This window comes from Volvox carteri (genome assembly GCF_000143455.1).
Source record: "Volvox carteri f. nagariensis unplaced genomic scaffold VOLCAscaffold_73, whole genome shotgun sequence".
In the NCBI taxonomy this organism is placed as follows: domain Eukaryota; kingdom Viridiplantae; phylum Chlorophyta; class Chlorophyceae; order Chlamydomonadales; family Volvocaceae; genus Volvox; species Volvox carteri.
In genome coordinates, this window is record NW_003307616.1 from 359,432 (window position 1) to 384,129 (window position 24,698).

Sequence of the window (24,698 nt, forward strand, 5' to 3'; positions counted from 1 at the left end):
GGGAGAGGCGGGGGAAGAGGAGGGGGAGGGCCCATCACGAGGCCTACCGTCAGGTGTTTGGTATCAGGGCGGGGTGGGGCTGGGCGGGGGGGAACGGCGGCAAGGCGGCACAGCGGAGACAGCGAGCCAAAGGGGGGTGGAAGGGACAGGATCGCGGAATGTACGAGAAATGTACGAGAAAATGCATCAAACGGGGGGGGTGTTGAGGGGTATTGGGCACACCAATGGCCCGTGGTGTCAGGGGTTCCATGCCAGGGGGGAGAAAACGAGGAATACGGCTGTTGCGATGGCGCAAGTACTACGACCTTCATGCTGTTACTGTGCAATGTCGTACAATCGTCGTATAATCGTACCTGACAGCCCTTCGTCCAGCGTGAACCTCTCCCGGCTCCAGTCACAGCTGGCCCCCAGACGACGAAGCTGGTTGGTGATGAAACCGCCGTACCTGTACGAAAAACACACACAGTGAATACGCGCGTACAGCCAACAATTGCCCTTGCCTCCCACTCGCTTCGACACGAGAAAGCAACCGTTACGAGCCCCCCGGTTCCCACTCCACTAGTAGAATCCAGATCCAGATTTTTTCCAGATCCAAATCCAACTATTTCAACACCAAGGGCCGCCGCTGTGAATCCTAAGCACAGTTAAAGCGGTGGACCCCGACATCCCAGCCGTCCCAAAGCTCTAAACCCCTCTTCAAGTTGCCCGCACGCCCATACCCCCGCGGCCTCCACTCTCCCCCCCTTTCCCCCCCCAAAAAAAACACACCACACCACTCACTCCTCCTTCCATTGCCACACCCGCCGCGTGAACTCCTCCCGCCCAAGCTGCAGCCGGGTGGTACCCTCCCTGGACAACATCTTCTCAACAACACTCTGTGGGGGGGATTGCGTGGGTAAGGGGGGGGGAAGTGTATTGTGTATTGCGTGTGTATGTGCCCGGGGCAACACACGCTCGGGAGTACTGAAACCCCCGGACACATACATACATCCATGCATACATCCATGCACACATACATACATACATACATACATACACGCACCCCTACCTGTGTGGCGATTCCCGCGTGATCGGTTCCTGGCAGCCACAGAGCCTTGCGACCGTTCATACGGGCGTAACGAATCATGATGTCCTGGCGTGTGAGTGTGCGTGTGTGTGTTTTGGGTAGGGGGGTCGGGGGGGGGGTAGGGGGTGGCCCGTTGGGGAGGCAGAGACCGGGCGAACGGGGGAAGACGGGTTAGGGTGCAGGGCGGTGCAGGGCGGAAGACGGGGTTAGGGGGGGAGGGGAGCTGCAAAAGGGAAGAGAGGGGGGGTAGACGAACCACGAAGGTGGGGAAAGCGGAGGGCGGGGGTAGTAGATAGGGGAGAAGCAGGCGGAGGGGACCGAGACAAGCACACAGGCAGACACGGTTCATGGCACCTGCATATAATTATGTACATACATACGCACATACGTACATATGTGCACACGTACAACAGGTGTTTGTTCGCTGCCACCCTACATGCCACCATGCCGCCCACCAGCCCTTCATGTCGTACCTGCAGGGTTGCAAACATCGCGTGCCCCATGTGCAGCTTGCCGGTTACGTTGGGCGGTGGCATGGAGATGGTGAAGGGCTCCCCCGGTGCCGACATGTCGGGCTTGAAGTAGCCTCTTGACTCCCACCTGGCGTCGTTTGACACCACCAACCAGGGGGGGGGGGCCGGGGGGGAGTTTAGAAGGGGTGTGTGTGTATGTTGGCGTGTGTGTGTTGGCGTGAAGGGTTGCGGGGCGTGGCCGGGGGGAAGTGTATGCCGTACTTGCGGTACGAGTTTGGCGTCTTGCCAGGGAAGGGGTCGGGTCGGGGCCGGGACGGGAAGGGAAAGGAGGGAAGGGGCTAGGGGGAAGGGAGGACGGGGAACGGGTAAGGAAGAGGTCATGCTCCTGGGGGGGGCAAGGGGATCGCGTGATGCTGTGTGTGTATGGGAAGGGGGGAGAGGAGTCTCGGCTGTCAGCTGGTGTGTCGTACACCGATATACATACATATGGGTTACACATACACAGTATGCATATGTGTGTATTTACGAGGTATTAACACCTATGGAAGCCGGGTATTGACCCCTCAATGGCAGGGGTACCGGAACCCCTGTATAGTGGGACGGCCCCCCAGCGGCCCTCACCAGTGGTAAATGCGCTCCTCTGCCGTACTGGCTTCAAAGTTCTTGGGCAGCTCAGGCCGCGACCCGCCCGTGGCCACCGTGCCAACCTCCTCTGCAATACAGGGTAACTAGGTCTTTTTTGTAAACCAGTTACTAGCGGGTACTCGCGCCATAAATGATTCAGGCTTCGGCCGAAAGCGGACAATTGTGTTTGGCGCGAGCCGACGTGGCGAGCATCATAGGTAATAGATTCACTCATATAAAAGTCTTTAATTTTAATGTTCTTATTTCACTTACGGACAGCTGCTGCTTGTAGCGCAGGTATTTGCTGGCGCCGTCCAATCGTTGCCAACGCTGGTCTGTTTTGCAACCAGGCGCTGCTCGTCGAGCCCAGGAGGCGCGACGCAAAGAATTTACATTGATGGACGCGCATTCCTATTTGCTCCCTTGGACGCCTTGCATCTCCTCGCGAGGACCTCGCCGGGCAACGACCCAGGACACCGCTTTGCATTTCACAGCAAATAATTGATTTAAATACTGTTAACCCTAATCACGGCGTACCATTGCCTTTCCTATTGTATTGGTCACCGTTTTGCAAGCCACTAGCTTGCACCGATGCCAAACAGCACAATACAAGGCCAAGCCTATGCCGTGCTCCAGCACTTCAGTATGTTTTACGTCCTCAGCAAAAATTACGTAGGAATTGTAATAACCCAAAATCCTAAACCGCAATTGGATCCTGATGTCGTACCAACCCGTACATCGTCGAACCAGAAAAGGACCTGGGCTTGCTAACTACTAGGTGCCCACCTAAATGCGGTCTTAAGGTGAGGTGATCGCTGGCGAAGAGGTGTTCCTTCAGCAAATCGGCTCAGCTAGTGTCACAGAACGTGGGCCCACTCTGTTTCTGAAAGATCGGAATGACAGGCGATACCTCCAAAGTCAAAGTAAGCAATCGCTTAAACTCTTGGCAGCGTGATGTGCTCCCCTACAAGGGATCTTTAGCGTTAGTAGCCAGTCGGCCAGAGTACCCGTCGGCTTACGGAGGTGCCAGGAGGCGCAAATACCTTGCATCTCCTGTCCCCCACCAACACGCTGCACAATCCTGATGTTATCGTTGAGGTAGGTGATTTTATGTCAAATTAATGACCTTTCTGAGGACCGGCCTTTTCGGCAAGCGCCGTACGCGGAATTGGGTTTCAAAGCGTACGCATGGTATGCAAGCCTGCGAAACTATGCGATAGTACTTATAATCGTCGGCGTGTCGAAAACAAGGGTGGGAAGCCCCCGGGGCCACACCGTTTGGGTTCACTAAAATAAGAGACACTACAATGCCAAGTCAAAGACATGGAGCGTCTCCTTTAAGTACTGTCCGCAAGCCGGAAGACATAGCTTACCCCATGGCTTGGTTTTTTCCAACGAGCCAAGAGGCTTCGTGTAAGATGCTCAGGGTTACCTCTGTCACTTATCCCAGAACAGTCCAACCAGCAAACCCTCAGATGCCGTGACACAGGTGACACTTCCCTATACCTTTGCAGCCCACTCCCATAAATACAAGTTGCAACCCTTGCAAGCAAAAGACATATAGGTCACAAAGATACAATTCTACGCCTGTGTGATCTTTGGGTAGGTTATAGTCGGGTGATAACAAGACCTGAGAGCTGACTGAGGGTATCTAAGCATGCGCCTCGGCGCGCAAGGCCCAATTACGACGTTTGCCATTCATAGACATAACAAGTTGCAGCAATTCGAGGTTTCTGACAGTTACCGGAGGCTTCGCAGGAAGGTCAAAATCGGAAACTGTTTCGCAGCCGCAGTACTGGTTTCGAAACTATGAGAGGTGCAAGTGAAAAAATGTCACGGCTGTACTCACCAGCGCAAATGTCACAAATGTCGCAGGTGATAGCTCAATCCCAAGTTGTCACCCTACATTGAGCAACGCCGCTATCAACTTAGGGTTTCAAAATGCGTCCACCCTTCTTCGATACGGGCATTTCAACGGGTTTGCGCCTACTGATAGTTGGCCTGTCTTACTTCCTCCTAGCTGCATGGCTAAAGTATAAGGTAGCTCCCAGGCCTCTGGGCATTACCAGAGCGATTGCTGCGCTGCCCATCTTTGTGGCGAACATCTTTTGCCCATGGCTTTTCAATGATGCCGACGAATTGATGCATCGCTTAAGCACAGCATTCGTTTTATCGTGGTTGTGCAACTTCAAGGTGCGTACCTCTGGCCGTTTGCGGCATGACTTGTGACGCTTACAAGGCTACATGTATCAACTCTACTCCTACAACTAGCATTAAAAATGCTTTAAAGCTTTTCATTTCGACCGTATCTGCCTTCGCAGGTACTGGCTTTCTGTTGGGGTCGACCACCTCTGCGGGTGAGCCTAGGGTACTGTTCGGACTGCGACCAGAAGCACTCAGCTGCCGCATCAACTCCAAATTGCATCTGATGCGAGCTCCAATTTATTGGTACATGCTTGCGAACCATTCAACGGCGAAGCCACAGATGGCATCGGCAGGGCTCGTCGGGGGAGTTTACCAACGGGGTCGGTTTCCGTCAGAATCCTGGATCCGCGCTGTCTTCCCAGAGCAGCTGCCGCTGTCACTCCCTCCGTGCTTACTATTCCTACACATCCTCCGTGTCCTTTCACCCGCCGCCGAACGTCACGTGCGTCGCGGCCCAGGCTACGTTTGTAGCCCAACTGCTCGCTCTCCGGCACATCGTCCGCTTTTCCGCTCTGTGTCCATCTTCACGTGGAACTCCCCCACCCAACCCCATCCCCCCACACGTAAGCACATACATACATACATACATACATACATACATACATACATACATACATACATACATACATACATACATACATACATACACCACCATCGCAATATAACTCATCGCGGCGCAGATCATAAAAACACACACGTACATGCCGTTTCCCGCCCTCACTGGTGTGTGTATGTGCCACTCCATATGCCGTACAGGATTCCATGACCGTTCTTCAGCTCGCGGCGGTTATCATGTTGCCGCTGTTTCCCAAGCCACGTGAGTGTACGTCCGTATGTATGTCCGTATGTATATCTATTTCCGTGCAGTTGACATCGTATCGTACATGTGCATGTAGTTCACATCATTACGATTGCTGTCGCCAGTAAACCCGTCCACGCCCCCCCCACTCTCCCCCTCCCCGTCCCCTTCCTGCCGCCAGCTGATAGCCACCTGGCCAGAAGTCCTAAGAAGGGGCGTCTCCACGACTCTGCGGGGTCCGGGGCGGTTCTCGCCTGGCGCTGGGTCGCCAAGATTGGTGAGGCGGTGGGGAGGAGGGGGTGGGGATGGGGGGAGGAGGGGACTGGGGTGGGGGGGGAGGAGGCGTCCAGAGGAGCGTGTTGGCCATCAGTTCGTCTGTCTGTATCACCATCATTGTCTTCTTCCTCTTTTTCCTTCTCGCCTGACATGACCCGTCGGACATGCCGCACCTGGCACCTGGCCAAGTACGGCGCCTAGGCGTGGTGGGGTGGGGTGCGACGAGGGGGCCTCCCGGCGCGCACACACACATGGACATAGACATACATATATACATACATACATACATGGCTGTGCTCCGTATTCTCCTACCCGCCTTGCCAACACGGCACCCGGCCACTCCCCCCTCCTACCCGCTGCTCGCTTTCCTCCCTACCCCAGCCCGGAGGCTTTTCGATCCCCCACGCGGCTGTGCGCTGCCTCTCCACCCACCTCACTCTTTGCTCGTAGTAGCACCTCCCATCCCTGCTCCTTTTTTCGTTTCTGTATGCCCCCCTTTCTCACCACCACACCACAAAACATATGTCGGTCGGTCACGTAAACACGTAAACCGGGCGTTACTTTTGGAACCATGACTGGGTGACTTGATGTCGCCCTCAGGACTTGGCACAGTTATTATTCCTGATGCCTCATGTGTCTCTCCTCCTGGACTATATCCGTCTATTTCTGGTATCTGCTTCACACGCCAGTATTTCGTCGTCGTACCCACCTCCTACCACACCCCATACCACCCCCTGCAGCGCTGCTGGGTTCCATGGCGTACATGCTCCTCAAGTACGGCGACTTGATGCCTGGAGTGGTACGACATTACGTGTACGGTGAGGGGCTAGGACGTTATGGGGTAGGGCGCATGAGCGCATACACGTGCAAATGCTCGTACATACACCCCCCTACACCCCTACGTTTCAAACCGGTCTCCGCTTACCCCCCCGGCTCCAACCCGCGCCCCAACCCAACCCCTAACCCCCCTCCTTCCACTGATGTGCGTGATCCGGCTTTCCCCCCCCCGCTTCAATCGCGTGTGGTTCGTCTTTCCCCCCCGCCCCCTCACCCGTGTGCGTATGTATGTATATGTCGCACGCTCCTCCGCCAGCCTTCGGTTTGTACAGCTTTGTGGGCGTTCTGATGGACGGCCCCGCGGCCTTGGCAGTGGAGGCGCTGGGGCTGCAGCTCATACCCACATTCGACCAGCCCTGGCTGGTGAGAAGACCGGGGTGGGGTGCGGGGAGGTGCGCGGGGGGATGTTGGGGAACATGATGGGCAAAGGTACGACGGGTTTTGGGTGGTGTACGGCAGCTGAAGCCGGTTTATGTGGTGGATGTACAGGGCATGCCAATTAATGCATGCGTAGGGGGCCCAGCGGGACACTCCTGCTGTGTATGGGGGTAGCCGGGGGGAGGGTTGAGGACGGGGCCGGGGCGGCTACTTGGCGCGTGGGGAGGGGGGGAGATTGGTTGGAAATTTGTAAGGTATTGCGGTATTTGCGATGACGTGAGGGGCAGCTCCGATTGACTTCGGAGGTGCCCCGATGGACTCCAGGGAAGGGTGAAGACACACATACACACGGGCTTCCTGTCATTGCAACCTCCGTACATTCCCCTGCCCCCCCTCACCCCGCCCTCACCTGCCCCTCACCCCTCACCCGGGCCCCCCCTCACCCCCCTCACCCCACCCCGGCAGAGCTCCTCCCTCGCCGATTTCTGGGGGCGCAGGTGGAACATACCGACGGCATCCCTTCTCCGTACAGTCGTGTACGACCCTGTCATAGACGGCTCCCTCGTACCGCGTGCCCACCACGCCCTGCACCACAGCACCTTTGCGCCGCCACCACCACCGCCGCCGCCGCCGGCAAAGCAGCCGGAACAGGATCCGTCAGGTTACCGCCACGATCTAAGTCCGTCGTCACCGCGAGAGGAGATGCCGTCGCCGCCGCAGCAGCAGCAGGCGCACCACCGTAACGGCTACATTACCAAACCCCAACAGCGTCATCACCACCATGATCACCACGATCACCATCAACATCATCATCATCATCATCCGAATCAACAGCAACGTGTCAGTGAGCTGCGGCGGCAGCTGGGGCTCCACGCGACCTTTCTGGTCAGCGGCGTGGTCCACGAGTACATCGCCTGGCTGGTGAAGGCCAAGTGAGTAGGAGTACGACGTCGGGAGAAACGCTGTACGAGATGCCGTACGCGGTGAATAGATAACCTGGATAACTCTTACTAAATTTGGCGGTTGACGTTGCTGGTGAATGCTTGTTTTGTCGACTGGAGTGAAAAGCTTCTTTGCCGCAGATCGCTGATTTTCATGCTGCAGCAGCAGCAGCAGGGCAGGGGAGAAAGAATTGAGCTCTCATGAATTGTTTGCTGCTTCGCTGAAGCGTTATGTCATATGTCGTTGTGCGAAGTAAAGCGCGGCAGGGAAGAAAGTGCTATATCACGACTACATATAGTACAGAAAGATACGTCGTTGTTGGTTGGTTCGCCGTTATGAAGGCAACAGACCTTGGCGGTTTGTCGGTTTGTACAGTTTGTCGGTTGGTTGGTTAATGGTTGCAGGATCAGCAACTGGTCACGGGAGATTTCGCCCCCTTCGTCTGTGCTTCGTCCTACCCCCCCCCCCGCTACCCGCCGCCGCTGGTTCCTGTCCTGTCCTGTACATGAGGCTTTAGCCGACATGGCTCACTCACATACATACACATACATACACGTACACACACATTAACCGAATTGCGGGTATTTACGTTTGCAGTGACGACTGGGGCTGGAAGTGGACTGTGTTTTTCTGGATCCAGGCTCCGTTGCTGACCCTGGAGTCCCTGGCGGGCCGGGCCATGAGGCGGGCGGGGCTGCAGCTGCCCAGACCAGTGGCCATCGTACTGACATTGGTGGTGCTCGAGGTACGCGAAGGGGGGGGGATGGGGGGGTGGGGTGGGCAGAGAGAGGGGGGTGGGAACTCTCGTGACCGAAACACACACACACACACACACACGCGCACACTGTGACATGGGCGTGTCAATACACGGGGAAACGTCCCCTGTATTGAGAGCGCTGTATGTCAAAGAGTGAAATGCACCTGAGTACAGAACGCAATCATGCGATGAGAAGCCGGAGGGGCAGTCGGAGCCCTCATCGGGTGGCGGTTGGGCAGGGGCGTGGCATGGGAGAGGGAGGGGGGGATTGGGCTTTGGACGGGAAGAGCGTAGGGGGGAGGCACCTTGGTATGTACGATGATAGGTACTTCATATTTTGTATCCGTATCCAGGCCTTTTGAAGAAAAGGGAAAAAATGTTGGAAAACATTATGCTCTCCGAAGCCGTTTTGACAAGTCGCTCCGAAACCGGTCGCTCCCCTCGCACGCATGTTGCAGCTGCTGGCGTACGATTTGTTCTTTGGCTTCGTGGAGAAGGACACCGACCTGGCCTCGAGGGTGGTTGCGGCGGTTAGCTCCGGCTACAACATTGTGCAATCGCCGCTACGTCCCGTGTTCGCCAGCCTGGCTGCGGGGCTGAGGCTGTAGCACAGCGTGTGAGAGAGCCGGCTGTAGCAGCACGACGTGCATGGTGTGACGTCATGCGAAGGCCGCTGGCTGCGGTCAGGGGGAAAGGGCTTTTGCTGCACTAGCAGTGGTGTGTGTCTCCAGCGCTGAAGGCCGAAGACGGGGTCTGTAGCAGTGGCAGTGGCAGTAGCTGCCGATCGGGATCTAAGGTGAACTCTAGAATCATGTGGGGATGGAGGCAGTAGCCACCGCGACCTCCCCCCGCGTCTCTCCAGGTGTGTTTTCCTGGTCTTTTCTTGTCGTACCTCTCACGGCTGTGTGGTGGTACGGACCGCTGATATTATTTCCTTTCTGCCGTACATGCAGCTCTGTTTGTTGGGAGATTTTTGAGGCAGCGGAAATATTAGTATGTTTAAGATTTGGGGGAGATATATACGCACAGGGTTTGCACGGCTCATCAGGTGTCGCGGACAGTGACCTTCACTCTTAGCATTAGGATTCCGTCTTTTTTAGTCCTTTTTGGGGGTTTCGTTTCTCAATTTTAATTCCCGCGAGGGGCGGGAACGTGGAATGCCCGGATGCTGCTCGTTTTTGTGCTCGTGCATGTGTTTCAGACGAGAAGCTGCTCGGTGGGGCTCGAAGTACTGCGGCGGCGAGTGGTGCAAGGAGTAAAGGTGTACCTTTGCGGTGTCAAATTCGAAGGACTGGTCTTCCTGAAAAATCTGCGTTTTGTATATTGTATGCGCGGCTGTTGGTAGCGGGTTGTTTGGTACGGCGGTTACTGGGATATTATAATTTGCACAACATGAAAAATGCGGAAATTTAACCAAGTTTTTAGATGAAGCTGAATTACTGTACGGCACTTTGAAACAGTGCTTGTTATCATTTTTTGTTGTATCTGCATAATTGTTGCAAATCATTGGAAGAATGTCAATCAATTGTGAAGATGGAGGATAGTTTTGAGGTAAGAAGACATTTTATGCGTTATGGGAGCGGATTTAATGTTTTGAGTGAAATGTTACTTGTGGGCTGTGGGGGAACGGTCCTGGCGTTTCCTGTTTGCAGACATACATACGCACACACAAATACATACATATATACATCCATATATGGTTAAGTTAGGAATTTCTGGTAAGGTTCAGACTCTTTCCCCCGGGAGATCCCGGGATCGAGACCTGTCAGGGTCGAAAATCCTGTCGATTGTGGAAGGTAAAGTGTCCCTAGATGATGGACGGTGGAGACCTGGGATAAAGTTAACCTGCGAGCCGACCAGGAACGGAGTTGGGCCGCTGTCGATCCGGCCGATTCCGTTGGATGCTGGTGGTGGGTGTTAAACCTGAATGAACCATTGAGGAGTTGACTAGGGGGTGATTAGTTGAGGGTGCCACGAAATACCGGGGAAGGCAGGGTTTCGCCGGGTAGCGACCGCGGGTGAAGGTCTGAACCCCCTGTCCCACACATCATACATACATACATATAGTTACAAGTTTTAATTCGCACGTTCCGCACGCATGTCGGGGGGTGTCTGTAAAAGCCGCGGGGCCATAAATACATACATACTTACGTCTATACATACAGTGTCGATAAGCATGACGCCATGCGGATTGCCCCAAGGTGAAGTATTGGGCAAGGCCGTGATCGTTTGTTCGATATCGGCCACGGTTTTGTTCAAGCCATGGTGAGGTCAGATCCGAGTCATGAAGTCGCGAGGCAAAGCTTCTAAGTGGCGTCTTCAGCGGCGAATGAGGCGTGCCGGCGCTTTCCTTTGAGTCCATGTTTGATATGTTTGATATAGTGTGCCGACAGCGCGTTTCTTGCAAGTATGCTCTTTGCCTGGCGGTTGTCGGTTGTCTTGTGAGTGCAAATAGGCCCCTAGCACAAGATATGCTCATAAGTGTAATTATCCTGTTCAGAGATTAGGTACGTGCGTAGGATATGTTGCAGGTGTTGTGAGCGTAGACATCCTCCTTTTGCTTTTGTCACAGTTTGGTGCCCTAATGACAGGTTGGCCATCGTTGTCGTAAATGACTGCCCGTTCAGTTCATCCTGTCATTGCCGGCTTCAATGTTAAGCATTCCCCAAAAGCTCATCGAACAGATAAGCCTGGGAAACCACATAGTTAAGGTGTATGGTTATCGGACAGGCATTTTGGCTGGAGTACCGGTATGAGAGGAATCGAACAGCGCACCCGTACAAGTTCAGGCCACTGATCCGCGGAGTCTCGGACAGTTGAAAAAGAACGAAGCGTGGCGCTCTATCTTTTCTCCGGCAATTATTACTTGTTCTAATCCTTCTAGATAGCATCAGGAGTTAATAATGGACTTTATGCGGCCGCCGGTGATCAACACAGAGACTTCGTCAGCATTTCGCATTACAGTTCTGGTCAATATCCATATCTTTTTCGGCATATGGATAAAACACTTTGTTGTTCGTTTACCGCTTGGCCTTTCCCGGTTGCTGGCCGTGCTACCTCTTATTGCGGTTCAAATCGCTAGCCCATGGTTCTTTGACAAGGACACGGAACCGCTCCAAGTCTTCTGCATAACCTTTATCGTGAGCTGGCTAGGTCTTTTCAAGGTAGGGCATCATTAAAGTGCCCCAATCCCCTCCACCTCAGCCCCTCGCCAATCTGCGCCGGCACTCTGCCGCCCTACCCCTGCTTTCTCTACCACACCACTCCGCTCACTCCGTCCTGAAGGACACACGCGCGGCCCTTTTTTATCCTCTTCTCGCCCTTTTGCAGGTTTTGGCGTTCTGCTGGGGCAGAGCGCCATTGCGGGTAGGTACAGAGGCACAGATCGGAAGTACCCGCCCCTTTTCCCCCAACCCGAGATAAAAACCGTTGGGGAGAGGGGGAGGAGGATGGGGAAGGGTGGGGGACGAGCTCCCCAGTCGCCGGGCGGGGGCATTGCAGGCAATCGCCGGAGAGCTGTGCACGACAAAAAACCCAAGCCCGCCACGATGGCCCTTCCCCTGCCGTACTTCACTCCCCCTGCCGTACAGGAATCCATGACGGTTGCGCAGATCGCGGCCTCCCTGGCCCTGCCGCTGTTCCCCAAGCCAGGTGGGAATGCACACGATATGTGCGTCTGTATGATGTGTGAAACAGGGGGGTGTATCTTCGCCCGTGGCAGCTACCCTGCGAAACCCTGCCTTCCCCGGTATTTCGGGGCACCCTCATCCAGTCACCCCCTAGTCAACTTCTCAGTGGATCGCTCAGGTTCCGCACCCACCACCAGCATCCAACGGAATCTGCCGGGTCGACAGCGGCCCAACTCCATTCCTGGTCGGCTCGCAGGTTAACTTTATCCCAGGTCACCACCGTCCATCAACTAGGGGCACAATGCCTTCCACCATCGGAAGGACTTTTTGACCCTAACGGGTATCGATCCCGGGATCTCCCGGGGGCAATGGTCGCGCGTTACCAGTAGTGCCAAACCCTGTGTACGTGGGTGAAGGTGGGGCTTGGGGTAAGCCCTTCAGCCTCCCGTGCCGTGTCCTCGTGTGCTCTGTCGTGCAGATGTGTTTCGGAGAACCTTTTGCCGACCCCCGGAAGGGGGGATCCGCGCGCCCGAACCGGCCCCTTGCGCTGCACACACACACACACACCAGCTCCGAGGCCCCGGCATTCTTCTTCGTCCTTCTTTGCCAACTAACTACCGCCGTAACTGCCAACCGCCGCGGGCCCCGCCCGCCCTCCAAACGGCGCCAACGTCGGCGATTGATACTTTGATCTTGCTTTTTGTAACCCCCATTTGGCCACCAGCCCCCCTTCCCTCCCTCCCCCCTTCCCTCCCTCCCTCCCTCCCCCCTTCCCTCCCTCCCCCCTTCCCTCCCTCCCTCCCTCCCCCCCCTCCCCCCCCTCCTGCTATATGGCACACGACAACAGTAACCCGCAAGAAGGCGGCTCCGGAGGGGCGACTGCAGGACTCCGCGGGCTCGGGAGCCGCTCTGGTGGCCACGTGGCTGGGCAAGACAGGTGGGAAGGGGGGGGAGGGGGGGGGAAGGGGGTAATACACACACATACACACAAGAGTGCGCATGCTCCTTTCCAACACGTACATTGCGTGCTTCCACCTCCTTAAGCATCCTCCACACACATACATACATACATACACACCACACCACACCACACCACACCACACCGCGCTTTTTGTCCCTTGCTGACTTCTCTCCCCCTCCCCCTCCCCTCGCCCGAGCCTTTCCTCAGCCCTTGGGGTCGTCGTGGTCCTGTCGTACATGGAGTATCGTGATGTCGTACCGGCAGTACTAAAACACTACTTACTCGGTGAGGGGAACCCCAGGGTCGCGATTACTGTAGCAGTACAGCAGTACAGCTAGGAGCAACCCCCCTCAGGAGTCTCCTCACGCCCCCAGTCACCCACTTCGCCTACCACCCACCCGCTCACATCACCCTACTCGTCCCGACCCCTTCCCCCCTTCCCGCCGTCCGGCGACATCTCCCCCATTCCCCCCCCTAGCCTTCACCCTCTACTCCATGTCGGGTATCCTCATGGACGGTCCCGCGGCTCTGGTGGTGGCGCTGCTGGAGCTGCCCGTGCTGCCGACATTCGACCAGCCCTGGATGGTGGGTGCAAATGGTGACGGTGGGTACAACTACCACCCGGGCTACATGAGCCGAACTCAGTCTCGAACCGAGCTCCGGAACCAACCCATGAGCTCTTCGGAGTGGCTTTGCCCCCACCGTTTATCCCCCTCCCCGTCCCCGCCGCCTCAGAGCTGGGGGAGCTCCGGAGGTGTCGTCCGCGTGTATGTGTGGTGTGTGCGTGTGTGTGTGTGTGTGTGTGTGTGTGTGTGTGCGTGTGTGTATCCCCCACGTCCCACACCACCGCCTTTCTCCCCGGCGGGGCCCCCTCGCATCCCAGACATCCACACAGCAACATCCCGTCAACACAACCTTCCCCCCTTCACACACATACACACAGGAACACACACACATATACACAGGAACACACCCGCAGATGCTGTTGGTGCTACTGTTGTTGTGTCGTTGTTGTGCTCTGTACTGCACATTGTCGTCGTCATCGCAGAGCGCCTCCCTCGCCGAGTTCTGGGCTCGCCGATGGAACGTCCCAACCACATCCGTACTCCGTACGGTGCTGTACGACACATGCGTCGAGGGCTCCCTCATCAACCCCGTTCTTCTGGCGCCAGGGCGGGGAGGGCATCCAACCAACTCCAAACAACCGCAACTACCAACAGGCAACGGTAATGGCCCCCCAGGGCCCTCCCCCAACGGGTTACACCCCACCACCCCCCCGCGGCGGCCCCGCTGGTCCCCCGCGGTACGGCGGCAGCTGGGGCTGCACCTGGTCTTCTTCGTGAGCGGTGCGGTCCACGAGTACATGGCCTGGCTCCTGACCGGATCGTGAGTCACAGTCTCACTGGGCCGAGCTGCGAGAGTATGCATGTATGCATGTATGTATGCATGTATGTATGCATGTATGTATGCATGTATGTATGCATGTATGTATGCATGTATGTATGTATATATGTGCTGCTGAGAAGGGAGGTCCAACAAGGGTCAGTCCGGTCTAATTCCGCTTCTCCTCCCCACCCCCGGCCCCACCCGGCCCCACCCCCCGGCCCCCCCCGCCCCCGCCCCCGGCCCGGAACAGTAACCGGATCAGTTGGAAATGGACTGTGTTTTTCTGGATCCAGGCTCCGTTGCTGACCTTGGAGTCCTTGGCGGGGCGGGCCATGAGGCGGGCGGGGCTGCAGCTGCCCAGACCGGTAGCCATCGTACTGACGCACCTAGTGCTTCAGGTGGGTGGGGGGTTGGGTGGGGGGTGTATGTGTGTCACACGTTACTTGCCTTCCCGCTCTCTGGCATGTATACGGGCGTACGGCGTGTGTGTATGGCCCCCGTTGCTTCTTCGGCCCCTGACACCCCCGACCGCGCCTCTCCCCCTCTCTCCCCTCCTCTCCCTCATCATGTCGTTGTACGGCTCCTCCTGCTCCATGTACGGCGGATTTTCCCTCAGTCCCTGGCGTACGACCTGTTCTTCGGCTACATGGAGGAGCAGGGCATCTCCTTGAAGGTCGTGGGCGCCATCTCAGACTGCATATGGGCTGTGCTACGGCCGCTGCAAGCCGCCTTAATGACCTGACGGCTGTAGCTGTAGTCCGCAACCGCCGGCGGCAGTAGTCGCACTCGGGCTCTCCTGCGGTGCATTGCGGCACGGAACTGCAGCACCGGTAGCGCGGCAGTAGCTACCACCGGCTGTTCCCTGTCATCCACTCCAATCCCCGGGCTGCAGCTATTTTAATATTAAACTTTCTTTTTAGACAGCGCCTTACCTTACCTTACCTTACCTTCTGGCGCTCTGACGGCGCGCGGGGGGATTGTCGACGTGCGGCCGCAGGGCCCGTAGAGGCAGATTTGGCGGAGTCCAGGCTGGCTGGCTTTTAACCCCCCTTTGCTGTACGGCATTTGTGTGGCTGTACAACCCGTAAAGCGGTGCGTGGTGGTTGGTGCAAGGATCTAAATTTTTTTTTGTGTGGGTGCTCGAGTTGGCAGTTGGCACTGCTGTTGCTACTTTTTGGTGATCTCATGATGTTGATGTCGGTGACATCATCGCAGCATTTCCATGAGCTCTGAAGTGACCGCTGTTGTATTTGGAGGGTGTGGGGTGATCCAGTGCTGTTCCTCTTAGCTTAGCGTGGGGGCGCGTGTATAACTGCCTGCCTCAGGCAGTCAGGTAGGTAGGTGTGTATTGGTTGAAAATGACTGTATGGACAGTGCTTTTTACAGCAGCAGCTGCAGCTGCACACTATCGGTAACAGCAAATTGATTTCTCAAGCAACTTCATGAACGGTGGCCAAGAAAAAAAACAGGAAGGGCAAATTTTAAGTAGTGGTTGGTTCGCTGGTTGAGGGACCTCCAGTTTTGCGTTCGCGCGCGTTCGTACATCTGCATGTATATATATTATATATATGTATGTATGTGTATGTATGTCCGTCTGTATGTGTGCGGGCGAATGGAATGTGTTGGCCAATGGCCATGCGACAGAGGCGGTGTGGAGGCGCGAGCATGGGGCGGTGAACGCGTGAGACGTATACTACACAGCCAACAATGATTCATGAGTTCGCAAGCGTGCCCCTGTCGACCGCGTCGGTGGGAATGGACCTTGTCGGTGTCTTGTGTCCGTCCTGCGGCTCTGAATACAAAGTGATGCCCAATCGGTGCGTCAAGATTTTAAAATCATGTCGCAGGAGAAATGGGCCATGTGTGGCCCCGCCTGGCGGGGCATTGGCCTCCCGCAGCGCGGGGAGGAGGAGAGGGAGCGGCTATGTTCTGGTGTTGAGGGTGGTTAGTTAGTTAGTTCTGGATCCGGAGGATCTGGAGCATCATCCCTCCGGCTCATATAGCAGGAGGCGGCCTTTATGGCCCTCTCCCTCCCTCGGCTGTCATCGGTCGTCATCATCCTGTGCGGTACCTGGCCACTGCCCAGGGCCCTGCGATGAGATGGGCTTTCGCTGCCTTTGACTCCGCAACACCGGCATAAAAGTTGTACACAAGGCGAGTGCGTTTGTGGCTTCTGGAGGCTTCCCCGGTCGGGTGCTTCGGATCTCCGCCGTATTATATTATATTATATTGGTACAGCGGTACAGCGTGTGCGCAGCCGGGCTAGGTGAGGGCGAGGACGTGTTGAGGTTTCCGCTATGACAGCAACACGAAGTCATCTCCTACTGGGCATCATGGGAGATGCATCAACCCTCCGTGACCGAGTTTCGCTTGTGTTAAGACCAGCAAAGCGCCGGGACCCCGCCGGGTCCTATTACTGCTGTTACCATCCTCTGGTATATGAGTGACGATCATCTCCAACAGCTTGTTTGCAAGGATTTGTTCACCGGATATTTGAGCTCCCGAAGGATTCAGCGAATAGACATTACGATTAGTACGGCACCTGCGGCCCAGCGGGTCGCTCGGCATCCCAGGGAGCTTGCCATCCGCAAAGTTTGTTTTAGGAATACAGACATGATAGCGAGCAAAGCTTAATCTGCCCCGATGGAACCATCTCGATCTGAGACTGAGCAAGGGTGATTTATTATAAAAAACTATCAAAAGCTAACATGTAGAAGGGTAACCAGTAGGAAATGAGTTTTATAACACCGGCTGCGGTCAAGGCTATCGCCTTGAGCGTGGATGTTACACATTTAACTGAGGAGGCCGCAAAGGCGCTCGCACCGGATGTGGAATATAGGCTGCGAGAAGTCATCCAGGTACAGTCGAAATTTGGCGTATGCAGCTTACGTCAGGGCTCCAGGTACCGTCCTTGCACGGGAACGGCGCGCAGGATGCGCTCAAGTTTGCGCGACACTGTAAGCGAACGAAACTTACAATCCAAGACATCAACAATGCGATGCGGCTTCGTAACCTCGAGGTGGGATGCCGCTACGCTAAACGTTTTGGCAATGTCGGGTGGCGATGTTATAGCCCTGGTTCTCGCAACCCATGACACAGGTGGGCGCATATGCCCACCCAACCACCAGCACCACACGCGACCTTCCGCTATTCCATACCTTCCAACACGATGCCTTTTGTCGAATCTGCACATGTTGATGTCCTCCCTCCGCGCACCTCAGCCCATGTACGGTTTTCTGGGCAACAACGACCCGGCCAAGTTCGTTCGCGCCACGGGCCACTCCGATGTCTATTTTGTCCATGACGCCATGGTGCCGCTGGAGCAGGTGCGACCTGCCTGTCGGGCGGCCTGCCCGCCCGCCCGCTTGGCTGCGGGAGCGCCTGGCTGTCTCCCCCATGCATACACGCTGGAGGCGTGTGCCACTCATGACTTTCAAAGCGGAAAAAAAACCTCGGAATCTCCTGCATGGCTGCATGGCTGGTTTTGTTTGGGGGCCCCCTTGCTACGCCTCGAGTTGCGGAGGGCCGCGGGGTGGGGTGGTGTGGGTGAGGAAATGGCTTGGGAGAGGACGGCAAGCGTGCGGTCGTTCACGGCACAGGTAGGGCAGGTAAGGGCTCCTCCTGCAGTGCAGAGTTTACTGAAGTTACGTAGCGGCATCTCTCAACCGGATAGGGGGTTAGGGGGTGAGAGAGAGAGAGACACAGGCACATCAAGGTACATCAAGTATCAATCAGGTTGGGCATCTGGATCCAGGTCTCTTTCTTTCCGCGCCTTTCTCCCCGGCCTTCCCTTCCCATGACAATGGATCCGCCTGCTTCCCCCCTTCCCCCCGCGGCCCCCCGACACACATACATACACATACACATACACACCCCGTTGGCCACCTCCGCTTTCCCCTATCTCCCCGGGCACACACATACACACGCTCACGCTCACACGCTCACCGCCCACACGCTCGCACACAATGATGGTGAACACGTAGATAACCTACGCGCCGCTGCCCAAGGCGCCCAACCACACCACCGTCATGCCACACTGGCTGTTCATCGAGGGGGTGCAGCCGCACACGGAGGAGAATGCGGCGGTGGAGAGGCCGCCGCCCCCGGCCAAGCGGCCGCGGCTAGCGGCGGCAGTAGCAGCGGGGGGGGCTGCAGCCCGTGGAGGCGCCGGCGCGGGGCAGTCCCCGGCAGTGACAGCCACTGGGGCGCCGGATAGCTCAGCTGGCGGACGGGGCAAGCGAGGTACGGCTTGTACGGAACCGTACGGATGTGCGAGTGGCTGTGTACGGAATGCAAGGAGCATTATATGCGCGTTACGCTCCTCCAGAATGGCCTTCGGTTGGAAGCGGCAAGACCTGTTTTTTTTTGCGTGTAGTAGTACACGAACTGGGCTTCTTGGTGGTGGCCCTGTAGGGTAGGCAGGTACCCTGCTTCGTTTTGCAGGAGGGGGGAAGGAAGAGAGGAGGGTGGGGAGGCGGTAGTGGTGCTTTGCGGCTCCGGGCAAAGCCCCTTGGTGTTGGCTTGCCCCTTCCTGGACCCGTACTCCCCCGACCGGCGTGTGTGGTTTGCGTGTTTTAGGACCCCAGGCCACCCACCCGGCGCTGGGGTGCCCCCGACCCGCCCTCCTGACCGCCCCTCTGGCGCAGGGGCAGCACCCGCGGCGGCAGCAGCACAGGGAGCAGCGGCGGCGGAGACAGGCGCCTCCCCGGGCTCGGAGGGGGGACCCGGCACCGCGGGTTCGGTTTCGGAGCGTGTTCAGCTGCCGGTGCAGCACATACTGTCGGACGAGATGCAACGGCTGTTGGAACAGGTACGTGCAGACATTATAATACATACATACGCACATACATACATACATATATACATACATACATACATACATACATACATACATACATACATACATACATACATACATACGGACAGGGTGAATAGGTTTCTGGAGGACCAACCGTTCAGGTTAGTGGCGGTAAGGGGGAGGCGCCGCGCGGGCTACAATCCTCCCCCTGCGGTTTTCTGGAGGGTCTAGGAGCTGTGTGTCGTGGCAACGCTATCGCTTTTGTGTTTCGCCGGTCTATCCCGGGCTCCTGCAGTGGTGATCGGGCTTGTGCGTGGTCCCTTTTCTTTATATGGCTACTTCTCCCCTGGACCAGCCCAGGAAGGGACAGGTAGTGGAGGTCAGTTGTTTTAAGGTGGTTGCAAGACGTCTTGTGGTGTTGAGCTTCTTAGCCTTTCTCTCTTGGAGGTTTTTTGTTGGCCTGGTAGGTATATCAGGAGCCCTCCCCTGCCGGGACTGCCCTAACCGAATTTTGTTTGTTTGTTTTTTTCCCTTAGGATCCCGTTTTCGTTGGTGGTGTTTTGGGGGGTTGTTTCAGAGAGCCTTTGACTTTGCCCTAGCTGAGACTTGTGGACTCGCTCTAGCGGGACCTGAGAGCCCTTCGTGGTGTTTTCACTGCAGCGCCATCCCCGGATGGAGGGGCTGCGGAGTGGCTGCGTAGAGTGTTGGCAGTCTGAGTCGGGGTCGGGAGCACACAAGACTAACCGACTTGTGCTGTGTGCTCCCGACCCTTGCGCTGTGTTTCGGCTTCCGCCCCCGGCTGTCGCGGCCCACAGTGTAATCTAAGTCATACATACTGACTGACTGACTGACTGACTGACTGACTGGCGATCTATCCGTGCTGCTCGGCCTCCTCTCGAACGAGTCGGGCCGCATCAGGTGTGGATCTAGACCTTAACCATCAGGTGTAACCGCATCAGGTGTGGATCTGGATTTGGATTTGGATCTGATGGTACTTGGATTCTGTGTCGCAGATCAAGCAGATTCTTGGCACTGCGTCGACGTCAGCGCCTGCGGCTGATGGTGGCGGTGGTGGTGGCGGTGGCGGGGCGCTGTGGGGCGCCGTGGACGAGGGCCCCGAGGGCTCCTCTTCAGGTGCTTCATGTCTGGTGTTGAGCCCCATGCAGAGGGCCATACTGGTGACCATGCAGACTGACCCAGGTAGGGCTGGTGGGGTGGGGTGGGGTGGGGTGGGATGAGGTGGGGTGGGGTGGGGCACCTGTCGTAAAGCTAAGGGCGAGGGGAAAGGAGGGAAAGCGACTTGGGTTTACAAATGTTGGAGGGGCCCGCGAGGGGGTGGTTGGAATGATGGACGGGGCGGTGCGGGCAGGGAGTTTGGGGTTGGCGGTTAAGGACTACCTGTGCTCGGAGAAGGTAGGGTGAGGAGGGTGAGGATGAGGATGGGAGGTATATCTGGTCGCCGTAATGCTTCAGTTGCAGCGGCGTGATTGGGGAGAACACTACTACCGTGTTGCCGTATTGCCGTATTGCCGTGTTGGAGGAATCTTAGGTAGGTAGGTGGGTAGGTGGTGACTTTCCCTCCTGTATTGGTTGCGAAACCCCATCCCGCCCGGCCCCGCCATCACCTCCCCGTGTCGTCGTCCTGCTTGTCTCACCTCCCGGGCTCGTCTGGGCCCCTCTCTCTCTGGGGGCCCCCCTCTGCTGCCCCCCCGCTCTCCCCCGACTCTTTCGCCTTCTTGTGTCCTATGGTGGCGGCCTCCCCCCCCCCGCGCCGCTCAGGCATGCAACAGCTGCTCCCCTACCTGACCAAGTTCGTGTGCGATGAAGTTGCTGGGGGGCTGAGGCACCTGCCCCGGCTGCAAATGGTGCTGAGGGTGATGCAGGTGGGGGGGGCTGGGGGGGCCGGAGGGGAGGGGCAAGAGGGTGGAAGAGGTGTTTGGGGAAGGGAAATGGGAGTGTTCAGGGGGTAGGGGGGGTCAGGGGCGGCTCAGGGGCGCGCAGGCCGCACCGAACCCGGCTCAGCTCTGGCGAGCAACGTGTGCGAGATCCTCGCGGCTACTCCTCCTCCTCCTCCGCCGCCGCCTGCTCCTGACGTGGCTGCGGCTGCTGCCCCGTGCGGAGGTACCCGGGAGGGGGAGACCGAGGGAATCGTGTCAGCACCGAGTGTGTATGTGTATGTGTGTATGGTGTGTGTATGGTGTGTGTATGGTGTGTGTATGGTGTGTGTATGGTGTGTGTATGGTGTGTGTATGGTGTGTGTATGGTGTGTGTATGGTGTGTGTGGGTGTGGTGAGGGAGGTAGGGATGTCGGCGTAGAGCTTTCTTTCTCTCTCTCTCTTCGCATTTTCTATCGTAGCCCCTTCGTCCCTCGTACCAGCCGCATGGTTCGCCGGCCTGACACCCCCTCGTCCTCCCCGTCCCTTCACCTCCCTCCCCCTCCCCCTCCCCCTCCCCCCTCAGGCTCTGCTGCTGAACCCCTCGGTCCAGTTGGAGCCCTACCTGCACAACCTGATGCCGCCACTGCTGACGTGCTGCCTAGCTAAGGCGCTAGGTGCGGGTGTATGTATGTATGTATGTATGTATGTATGTATGTATGTATGTATGTATGTATGTATGTGACATGTGACATGTGACATGTGACATATGTAGTATCACGACGTGTCTGTATGTGTCTGTGGAAATAATTAAAACTGATCCTTTGTGTATGTATGTATGTGTGTGTGCGCGACATGTGTATGTACGGCACCAGGTCCCGGTCCCCGTTGCGACCACTGGAGGCTGCGGGACTCTGCGGGCTCCCTGGTGGCGGCGGTGTGTGGCCGCTTCGGGGAGCCCTTTTACAGCCTCAAGGTGCGGAACAAGGAGGGGAAGGGAGGGGAAGGGAGAGGGTGGGGATACGGACATACATACAACCATCTCTTCCCGCCCTTATTTCCGGGTTGGGCTGCTTGGGCTGCTTGAATCGGTCGTAGGGTCAGGGGGTCTGTGTCATCTGGGGGCGGGGGGCTGGGAAGAACACATATGCATGCATGTGTCAGCTAGCATCGTAGCAGCACAGCCTAAAATCAGCCAAAAATATGGTTCATCGGTTGGTAACTAACTTAAAATGTAGAGAAACTTCCCTCGCAGTATATTTGTTTTTCCTATCCCTGGAGTATCCGTCATCATCCATCCATCCGCGGTGGTTCGTCGCCTTACCCCTGTTTCCGCACAACCCTTGCCGCCCCACCACCACCACCACCACCACCACCAGGTCAAGGTGTCGAAGCAGCTCCTCCGCGCGCTGCTGGACGGCTCCAAGCCGCTACCCAGCCATTACGGTGCCGTGATGGGCCTGGCGGCGCTGGGACCCGCCACCGTTAGGCTGCTGCTGCTGCCACACTTGGAGCCCTACCTGGCCAAGTTGCAGCCGGCCCTGGAGGCGAGGCAGGAGGGGATGAGGCAGTACGAGGCGACGCGGGTGTACGGCGCACTGCTGACAGCGGCAGGCACGGCGATGTACGACAGGCTAGTGGGTACGGCGGCGGATGGGCTGCTGCCGGTTCACCTGTTCCGGGCGGGCAGGTGCGTGTGCGTGTGCGTGTATGTATGTATGTGTGTGTGTGAGGTGGAGGGGGGTGAAGAGGGGAAAAGGGAGGTGAGGCACGAGCTGGTGCCTGTGGTGTTTCCAGCAGCACCTGAGGTTGTATTCGGGTGTAGGGTGTAGGGTGTAGGCATGCCGGCAGAGTCACGTGCAGGCTCTCAGCTGGAGCTTTGCTGTTACGTATTCGAAAGCAAGTTGCTTCAGGTACTTCGTGGGGAGGGTGTGACGCGACCTCACATCTCACACTTCGCCCTGGTTTCCCGTCCCCCATGTATTCCTACCCCCCTAACCCCTAACCCCAAACCCTGGGGGTGGTTCTACGTCCCGCTCTCCCGCCCCTTTCTTCGCAGACCGCGCATATCCCTCCCAGCCCTCGCAGCCTCGCCGTCGTCCTCCCCACCCCCGCCTCAACATCAACACCGGACCTCCGCACGCCCGCAACAGAACCAGCCCTTCACCTCCACCTCCACCCCTCCCACCACCACGACCACCACCACCACCCCTCCAACCACCGCCGCCACCACCGTCATTCCACCTCCGGCCCATAATCCCGAACTTGAGGCAGTCTGGGATGCCCTCTGCGGCCACAACCACGGCGGCAGCGGAGGAGGCGGAGGCGGGGCAGCTTTGGTTCAGTTGTTCAATGCCATTATGGCGGACCCCACCTCCCCGGCCGCGAGCTCCCATATGGAGCAGCTCAAAGCCACAGCCGACGACACCTCCCACCCCTCGCATAAGCCGGTGCAGGCGCTGATGTACCAGCTGGCCAAGAGGGGGGTGGGGCCGCCGTCAGCAGCACAGCAGCAGCAGCAGCAGCCCGTAACGGGGCCCCAGTCGGGAAAGACGGCGAATGGGACGGGGGGGGTGGCGGCGGGCGGAGAGGCCGGCGGGAGCCAGGGACGAGCACGCGGCTTGAAGGTGAGGAGGGGGGAAAAGGGCGGGTCAGGGGGGAAAGTCAGGCAGGAGGGTACGTGGGCACATGCCATGCTTCATCAGCGTAACGGCCTCAGCACAGCTCCCTAAACCCTAGGTGGTATGGACCGGGATGTGACAACGCATCCCTTGACGTGACGTTACGTTACGTTACGTGACGTGACGTGGTATCACTTCACTTGGCCAGCTGCTGCTGCTGTTGCTGCTGCGCCCCTCCGCGCTGTTATTCGTCATACCTCCCACCCAACCCGCACTCCTACAGCCACCTCGAACCGCCACCCGGCGCAGAGGGACCTAGGGAGGGAGTAGAGGGAGTAGAGGGAGGGAGGGGGCGGAAAGCTCTAGAATAGGAATGCCCGAAGATAACCTCAACCGCCAACCGCAAACCGTGGTCACCATTAACCACCAACTGCAGGCCGCCAACGGTTCCGGAGCCAGCAAGGCGGGTCCTGCCGCTGCTGCTGCCGCTTCCGCCGCCAAGGGCACCCCCCCCGGAGGGGGTGTTGGCGGTCGGCGGTCCGTTCGCGCCGTCCTGGCTGAGAGCTGGCGGGACGATGCTGATCTGGGGCAGGTGGTGTGGGCGCTCACGCAGTTACTAGGCCCGCCCTTCCTGGCCTGGCTGCCGCAGCCGCCTGCACTGCCGGCGCTGAACATATGATGATGATGATGATGATGTTGATGATGATGATGTTGATGAGGAGGAGGAGGAGGAGGGGAGGCCGGTGAACCCGGTGGGATTGGTGGCGGTGCACCTGCAAATCATACCAGCCGGTGATGATTATGTTTCCTGTGTTTACACACATCCATCCATGCAGGAGAGCGCTGGGGCCCCCTGCCCAGGCAGTTAAGGCTCCGGAGCTATTTTCGAAAAATGCGTCGAAGACCCGGAGGGTGGGGGGGCCTTACGGTTGGGATAGGTTGTGCGGGGTGCGGCAACCCGACCTACCCAAATGGGGTTCGAGGTGGCGGGTGGCGGGTGGGGGCTCGGGCGGTGGAGGGACGTCGTGGATTGGGATGCGCTGGACCACATGCCTGTCCGTACCCCCGCCTC

The 24,698-nt window shown here is 57.5% G+C and overlaps 4 protein-coding genes across 4 annotated transcripts in view; 3 read left to right on the top strand and 1 right to left on the bottom strand.

Annotated features, from left to right (window-relative positions):
* Positions 1-2,312, bottom strand: part of VOLCADRAFT_107675 (uncharacterized protein) — a gene marked incomplete at its 5' end in the record, with an annotated part of 11,377 nt that extends 9,065 nt beyond the window's left edge. Inside the window, 6 exons of the mRNA XM_002957420.1 lie at positions 48-79; positions 354-445; positions 781-875; positions 1,540-1,666; positions 2,161-2,251; positions 2,294-2,312. Coding sequence (XP_002957466.1) covers positions 48-79; positions 354-445; positions 781-875; positions 1,540-1,666; positions 2,161-2,251; positions 2,294-2,312 — 456 coding nt within the window. The remainder of the gene's footprint in view (positions 1-47; positions 80-353; positions 446-780; positions 876-1,539; positions 1,667-2,160; positions 2,252-2,293) is intronic.
* Positions 2,313-4,104: 1,792 nt separating this feature from the next.
* VOLCADRAFT_121638 (uncharacterized protein) lies at positions 4,105-9,048 on the top strand (the record flags this gene model as incomplete). The annotated part of the gene is made up of 9 exons (XM_002957372.1): positions 4,105-4,356; positions 4,485-4,520; positions 5,125-5,185; positions 5,349-5,444; positions 6,184-6,261; positions 6,537-6,643; positions 7,124-7,590; positions 8,198-8,345; positions 8,816-9,048. 9 exons carry the CDS (start codon positions 4,105-4,107, stop codon positions 8,963-8,965), a joined length of 1,395 nt encoding a protein of 464 aa, XP_002957418.1. The 3' UTR covers positions 8,966-9,048.
* An 860-nt stretch (positions 9,049-9,908) lies between these two features.
* On the top strand, positions 9,909-15,075 carry VOLCADRAFT_107677 (uncharacterized protein; the record flags this gene model as incomplete). Its single annotated transcript, XM_002957373.1, has 11 exons — positions 9,909-10,622; positions 11,440-11,521; positions 11,688-11,723; positions 11,948-12,008; positions 12,834-12,923; positions 13,155-13,232; positions 13,426-13,532; positions 13,683-13,727; positions 14,263-14,333; positions 14,584-14,731; positions 14,950-15,075. The coding sequence occupies exons 1-11, from the start codon at positions 10,456-10,458 to the stop codon at positions 15,073-15,075; spliced, it is 1,011 nt and encodes a 336-aa protein (XP_002957419.1). The 5' UTR covers positions 9,909-10,455.
* A 1,990-nt stretch (positions 15,076-17,065) lies between these two features.
* VOLCADRAFT_68197 (uncharacterized protein) lies at positions 17,066-22,837 on the top strand (the record flags this gene model as incomplete). The annotated part of the gene is made up of 10 exons (XM_002957374.1): positions 17,066-17,191; positions 17,266-17,352; positions 17,555-17,659; positions 18,317-18,466; positions 19,051-19,147; positions 19,363-19,440; positions 20,911-21,014; positions 21,592-21,682; positions 21,881-21,981; positions 22,385-22,837. The coding sequence occupies 10 exons, from the start codon at positions 17,066-17,068 to the stop codon at positions 22,835-22,837; spliced, it is 1,392 nt and encodes a 463-aa protein (XP_002957420.1).
* Positions 22,838-24,698: the final 1,861 nt, after the last annotated feature.